Here is a 7,649-nt window from a genome sequence, read left to right as displayed (position 1 = left end):
GGTGCCATGTCACGGATTGCGAGGCCCCTCCTGCCGGAGATTCGAGTCCTCCCCTCCCCATGGGTATGTGTGTTGTTCTTAGCGTAAGTTAGTTGAAGTTAGTTTAAATAGTGTGTAAGTCTAGGGACCGATGACCTCCGCAGTTTGGTCCTTTAGGACTTCGCACACATTTGAACATTTGAACTTCTCTACGTAGCAGCGGATAACAGCTGGTCCTCGTAGATAAAATTTTTGTTTCAGAAAACTTTACTTTGTGACTTCCTGAGTGAGGAGCATGCTATACTACAGCCAATTTGTCTATTTTCCTTAGTCGCAAAGACTTCTTTGTTCCTTTACCCGTGTATTCACGCTACTCTTCATTATTCCAATATAAACTTCACCACACGTGCACGTAATTTCAAATATATCCCACCTGCTGACAGAGGACTGTGTTTATCCTTTACATATCGAAGTGCTTGACCTATTTTGTTTGTTGATGTAAAGCCGGTCTACTGTCATATTTCTGTAAAATCTTTCCGATTTGATCTGTTACTTTTTTTAACAAAAGTGAGGGAATTTGTATTCTTCCATCTCGTTATTTTTCATGCTTCTCCTTCGGCCTTCCATTATTTGGTCGTAGAATTCTTTGTACTTTTTCCCCAAAGTAGCCATTTTCTCGAAATTCTGCTTCACATGTTTTAAGAGTCCAGGTATTCCAGCGAGCAAATCCTTTTGGCTCTATCGACAAGACTTTTAATGGCATGCAAATATCCACCTGAGTGCGTCACTTTTCGAAAAACGGGTAAAGGAACATAAAAGTCTTTGCCGACTAGGGAAAATAGAGAAATCACCTGTAGCAGAACATGCTCTTCAGTCAGGAAGTTAAGAAATGAAGTTTCCTGGAACAAAAATTTTATGTACAGTGACGAACTATTATGTAGAGGAGCCACGGAAAAATATAAACATAGGGATGATTTTAATAGGAAAGAAGACAGCTTGAAACTTAGCGACATATGGAAAGTAGCTTTGCAGAATCCGCTAAACAGTTTTTTTTTCTCTTTGACAAGACTACAACCGATAGTTAAGTTTTATTTTAGACAAGGATAATCTCTATGAAGTGTAACTCTGGTTACATGTTCTTTTCTACAGCGCCTACGTCCCTTTCGGAGGGCCGAGTCGGCAAGACTCAATGGAGGACCAGCACCTCTGAAGATACCCAGCGCAGTCCTGGACGAAACTTTAGGAACAAAAGAGTTTCGTGGACCACGACCTGTGCACAAAGTGCTCAACCTGACATTTGTGATATACGAGAACTGGCTGCACAGAACGTGTTCCCGCGCGAGGCTCGCAGCGGCCGCGGCGAGTGCAGAGAGAGAGTGTGTCTGCGGTGGGTGGCGGTTAGGCCTCCTTGACGCGGGCCTCGACCTCGTGCTGCGCGCCGCGCACCAGCTGCAGCATGCGCTCTCCGGCGCTGCCCGGCGGCTCGGGCTGGAGCGCCCGCTGCGCCGTGGCCAGCAGCGCTCGCGCCTCCAGTAGCTGCTCCAGCGCCGAGCGGTCCCCGGCGGAGCGGCGGGCAGACTCCAGCAGGCTGCGGGACAGCTCGTGCAGCAGCACGCCCGTGTACAGCGCCAGCCGCGCGTAGCCCGGGTCCAGGCAGTTCGTCGTCAGCAGCAGCTCGCGGCACAGCGCTGCAACCCAAAGCACACGGCCGCCTGCTATTAACCGGTCTGAGCAAATACAATACCGGTTGCGAGCAAATACAGTGCGTACAGAACTACTCCGCACCTAGCTGCGCAGACGGGGCGGTAGCTGAGGAGAGAACGGCAGTGGTCCTGCGGACGATCTTATTAGCAGGTCATGGCAATATCACCAATAATGCGACATGCCAACCGTTTATTACTAAAAACACAATGGGTTAAAGTGGGGGCAGCCAAGGTTTCTGCTGTCCGGGCACAAGTACCAAAGCGCTCAGCCTCTTTTCAAATTCCCCAATCACCACGCCAATCTGTCCGTGCGCAAGGAGCAGGTCAGAGAGGAAAACTGCGAACACGCTACATTTAAGTGGCAGTCGCAATGCATGCTACTTAGTTTTATATTTCACGTTTCTCAACAACACAGGTCATAAACAGAATAAATTACAATGAAATGAAAACCCTTAGCTGCTTACAGGCGTTGACGTAAGTCAACGGGGACAGACCGGGACTCGAACCCAGGATCGCTTCAGTCTGGAACCGCGTGACCGCTACGGTCGCAGGTTCGAATCCTGCCTCGGGCATGGATGTGTGTGATGTCCTTAGGTTAATTAGGTTTAATTAGTTCTAAGTTCTAGGCGACTGATGACCTCAGCAGTTAAGTCGCATAGTGCTCAGAACCATTTGAACCATTTGAACCCAGGATCTCCGGCTTACATGGCAGACGCTCTGTCCATTTTTGAGCCGAGGACACTGAGGATAGCGAGACTGCAGGGATTTATCTCTGCCACGCCTCCCACATAACCCACATTCTCAACGTATTGTCCCGCACTACATTCGTAGTGCCCTCGCCCATTATACTCATTACTCGCGGCGCGTTGCCGATTGCCGTAAGAGTTCGGGCACTATTTGTGCATCCGCACAGTAGAAGAAGATGGTCAAGTGGCCGGTGAGCCTTAAAAAAAGTATATATAAACAGAATAAATTTTTAGTATTATTTAATTATTTTTGGCACGCTGAAGACTTAAAATAGTTTTAATCTGCTACAAACTGCCGGCTTAAGCAAGACGCAGACAATTTCACAGAGTTCCACACTCAAGTTGCCACGGAATCGGGACATACTTACTTTCATAATCTAAAAAAAGTCTCTCTCACAAACATTTGTCGCTCAAAACATTGTAGCACTTTAGCAACCTCATCAGAAAACACGAAATCTTTACTCGGGGAAAGCAATGCAGACGCCCTGGGGAGTTAAAACGTGAAAAGATTAGTCATTAAAACTGTAATTATCTTTCGGGTCAATCAGTTGCACCTGCACGTGCACAAGGGAGCTTTCAACTGAAACGGCAAGCAGACTCGAAAAACGCTCGGAAATAGTTGTAAGATTTTGTAAGATTGATAGCGTTCTAAAAATCATCATAAAGCTACCCCTGTAAATGTTGCAAGGCCACAATGAATTCTACAAACCTCACGTTTTCCTTAATGCCAGTGAGCTTAGGGAACTGGATAGTGTTCATCATATTGTGTCTCTTCTAAAGAGCGATTTTCTTTTTAAGAGCATACCCACCAAATCAGAAGGAGGTTACACTATGTGATAAAAAGTATCCGGACACGCCCCAAAGACATACGTTTTTCATATCAGGTGCATTGTGCTGACACCTACTGCCAGGTACTCACTTCAGCGACCTCAGTAGTCATTAGACATCGTGAGACAGCAGATTGGGGTGCTCCGCGGAACTCACGAACTTCGAACGTGCTCAGGTGATTGGGTGTCACTTGGTCATACGTCTATGCGAGATTTACACACTCCAAAACATCCCTAGGTCCACTGTTCCCGATGTGATAGTGAAGTGGAAACGTGAAGGGACACGCACAGCATAAAAGCGTTCAGGCCGACCTCGTCCTTTGACTGACAGAGACCGCCGACAGCTGAAGTGTGTCGTAATGTGTAATAGGCAGACATCTTCCCAGACCATCACAAAGGAATCCCAAACTGCATCAGTATCCACTGAAAGTACTATGAATAAGGCGGGAGAAGAAAACTTGGATTTCGTGGTCGAGCGGTTGCTCATGAGCCACGCATCACTCCGGTAAATGCCAAACGACGTCTCGCTTGGTGGTACAGACGTAAACATTGGACGATTGAACAGTGCACAAACGTTATGTGGAGTGACGAATCAATTTAAACAATGTGACGATCCGATGACAGAGTGTGGGTATGGCGAATGCCCGGAGAACGTCATCTGCCAGCGTGTGTAGTGCCAACAGTAAAATTTGGAGGCGGTGGTGTTAAGGTGTGATCCTGTTTTTCATGGAGCGGGATTGCACCCCTTGTTGTTTTCCGTGGCACTATCACAGCACAGGCCTACGTTGATGTTTTAAGCACCTTCTTGCTTCCCACTGTTCAAGAGCAATTCGGGGATGGCGATTGTATCTTTCAACACGATCAAGCACCTGTTCATAATGCACGGGTTGTGGCGGAGTGGTTACACGACAATAACATCCCTGTAATGGACTAGTCTGCACAGGGTCCTGACCTGAATCCTATAGAACACCTTTGCGATGTTTTGGAATTCCTACTTCGTGCCAGGCCTCACCGACCGACATCGGTACCTATCCTCAGTGCAGCGCTCCTTGAAGAATGGGCTGCCATTCCCCAAGAAACCTTCCAGCACCAGATTGGACGTCTGCCTGCGAGAGTGCAAGCTGTCATGAAGGCTAAGGGTGGGCCAACACCATGTTGAATTCCAGCATTACCGATGGAGGGCGCCACGAACTTGTTAGTCATTTTCAGCCAGGTTTCCGGACACTCTTGATCACATAGTGTACCTTGAGATCTCTTACTGTGAGCAGTGTTGCACTCAAGTTCACCTAATATGCAAGGTCTGCAGTACATTCTGGATGTTCTAATTTTCGTTGCTGCATTCCTTTTCCTTCACAAATTCAACAATAGCGTGTTTTAAATAGAAAGATGGTTCCAGGTATGCCCCTTGACTTTACCAACGTACTTTGCAGTATTACATGAAGGTTCTATATTCATAGTTCAGTTCCACTGGAAACTGTTACAAATGACAATGGAATAATCTGTGAGGCTTCAGAAACTTTATTATTTGTACCACCGGTTTCTTCACGTGCTCCAGGCCTGCAAATTTATCAAAAAGTGCTTTTTTACGTACGAAACAAGGAATCCTGTCTGTCAACTGTCGATCGTTGCGGTATTTTGCTGCTCCAGTGTCAACTAAATCTTTAAATTCTTTCTGCATGGTACTGTAATGTCGTTTCATAGCAAATATCCAGTACCTGTCGCGTATACGAACTCAGAATATTCATCATTACCTTCTGTCACTCCCATTCATTTTTAAGCAATGCGGCGATAGATCGCTAGACTTCCTCTTTTTGTGCAAACAACCACTGGAGCTGTGAACGCCATTCATAACATTGACAATTAGTGAAGGTTAAACAGCGCTGAAAGCACGATTCTGCCGAACTCAGAGAGTTGTGCCGACCGAAAAATGCCGCACCGCAATGCTAAATGAAATGTCGCGCTGTTTCGTGTACTTCCAAGAAGGACCGAGCAAACACAAGTGAAGGGGTGGGCCTTCGCCCTCACATGCCGCACGCGTGCAGTTTGGCAGGCCCTGGGTTAGAATATTACACTGAAACTGCTACAGAAGGAGCGATTTATTTTTGATTGACTTGTAAATATTTTCTTCTTTATCTCGTTACCATGTTAAAATTGGCATCTCTTACCAGACCACAGTGCGGTTTACACAGTTTCACCTCACTAACATGCTAATGCAACTCAATTGCGACAGAATCTTGAAACAGTGTGTTATTAAACAGACAACTGATGGCAAGTGAGGTCAATAGCTAAAGAAAATGTCATGCTTAGTAGAAAAATAAACGTGTGATTCTTTCCTTAACCACATTAATTCTCTGTCTGGATAAAATAATGTTGGCTATTGGATAAAATAATTTTAGGTATTGGGCTGCATCACTGTAAACTACTAACACTCATTTCACAAGCTATTGATGGGCATTAGAATAATTACATTACATCAGCGAAAAATTCTGTTATTACTTATGTATCACATTAGATAAGAAAGTTTAATGTGTCAACTATATGGCAAAAACTCGTTTCCGTGCCTCCAGCTGTTTATGAGATACGACGTTTATTATGAACATTTCACTTGCCCTTTATCGTTTGCACGTGCAATCATAAGCGACTGCACTATAAATGATGTTTCGAAATTCATGTTACACACTTCTAGGTGTTGTAGGCGGGACTTATTAAATCAAGTGTTACGTAAGAATCCATGTCTGGTAACGGTTCGTATCCAAGAGCTACTCAGTCGCGCGCTAGATGTTTCTTATTCAGTTCACCTGTTATGGTAGGCTATCCACAAACATGAATGGTATGATGACGCGATTTTACATGATGTCCTCTGTTTCCATCTCCCCTGTTTTCGTGCTTCCTGGTGAGCCGTCAGTTGACATTGCGGTCACTAGTGTTGCAGTAACAGAATGCCTGGTTACACATTCGCAGAGTACACCGACGTCTAGTTAGTTTATGGTGAATCTCGCCATAAGTGAAGTCCAACGTCTATATCACGATTGCTTTCCAAACAGTGTGGCTCCATCGCATCCCATTCCCATGTTTCCCAGAGTAGAACAATGGCTGCTGGGAAGTGGGAAATTCGCAAGCGACAGAGCAAACTGTGGTGTTCCAAGAAGGCGGCGCTCTGTTGTGTTGGAACAGGAAGTGCTTCATCAAGTTGAAGAAAGTCGACGACTACTCGAGCCATTGCTCGTGACTTGCATGCGTCTCACTCGTCTGTCTGGTGTGTTTTGCATGAACAGCAACTCACCCACATAACCATCAGGAGGTATACGCCATACTCCCGGCGGATTTTGTGCCATGTGTCAATTTCTGAACTTGCTTTTTTCACCGTTTTGCGGATTTTCCTTAGTTTCCAAGGCGAATTTTCTCCATCGACGAAGCGCATTTCGACAGGGAAACTGTTTTGAACGTTCGAATTAGCCACATCTAGGATCAAGAAATCCCTAAAACACGTGTACATGAACATTTCAGCACACCAGCGCAATGTCTGGGCAGGTATCCGCGATGGTCATGTTACTGGGCTGTATATCCTTCCTCCCCATCCAACGGGTGCCAAGTACTTGATGTTCCTGCAACAAGTGCTGAAGTGCTGGCGGAGCTTTCGGAAGATATGCCACTGGATATTCGGCACGAACTGTGTTTCCAGCATGAAGGCATGGCAGTACATTTTCCAGTTCGCGTCCGAAACCACCTGACCGTAGTCTATGGGAACAAGTGGATTGGTCGAGGTGGACCACATGCTTGGCCACCAAGATCGCCAGATCTGATTTCTTTGGATATTTTCTTCTAAGTAACCAGTTAGTAATAAGATTAACCTGACCCTGCCTATGTCATTTTATGATAACAGTAATGTTATATCTGACCTTCAAAAACCACGCAACAGATTTTCATATTCTCTCGCTCCCTACGCGCGAACTATTAGCTTGGAGGAAAAAATGAACTGGACATTTTTGTGTGGAATTTAATGTAGTTAAATTTTGGACTGTGATACGTTTTGTCTGGAGGCCACGGATTCAGAGTTGTTCAAGAAAAACGTAGAGAAAAAATGGCTCTGAGCACTATGGGACTTAACATCTGATGTCATCAGTCCTCTAGACTTGGAACTATTTAAACCTAACTAACCTAAGGACTGCACACACATATGCCCGAGGCAGGATTTGAACCTGCGACCGTAGCAGCAGCGCAGTTTCGGACTGAAGCGCCTAGAACCGCTCGGCCACATCGGCCGGCAAAAACGTAGAGAAGTGACCTTCAAATGCACCTCCAGACTCCACACTCCGTCCCTCACCTGTCAGGATTTCTAGTATGTTGTTCGTGGCACTCACTCCTACCACTGCACAAAAATTTCCGACCACACG

At 45.8% G+C, this 7,649-nt stretch overlaps 1 protein-coding gene across 1 annotated transcript in view; it reads right to left on the bottom strand.

The window, feature by feature from the left end:
* Positions 1 to 1,377: 1,377 nt before the first annotated feature.
* The window catches only part of LOC126156565 (SET domain-containing protein SmydA-8-like), a 100,772-nt gene continuing 94,500 nt past the window's right edge, over positions 1,378 to 7,649 (bottom strand). Inside the window, exon 8 of the mRNA XM_049916319.1 lies at positions 1,378 to 1,667. Within this exon, the coding sequence (XP_049772276.1) occupies positions 1,378 to 1,667 (290 nt within the window). The remainder of the gene's footprint in view (positions 1,668 to 7,649) is intronic.

Source organism: Schistocerca cancellata, chromosome 2 (genome assembly GCF_023864275.1).
Source record: "Schistocerca cancellata isolate TAMUIC-IGC-003103 chromosome 2, iqSchCanc2.1, whole genome shotgun sequence".
Classification (NCBI taxonomy): Eukaryota; Metazoa; Arthropoda; class Insecta; order Orthoptera; family Acrididae; genus Schistocerca; species Schistocerca cancellata.
This window is presented reverse-complemented; position numbering and strand designations above follow the sequence as displayed.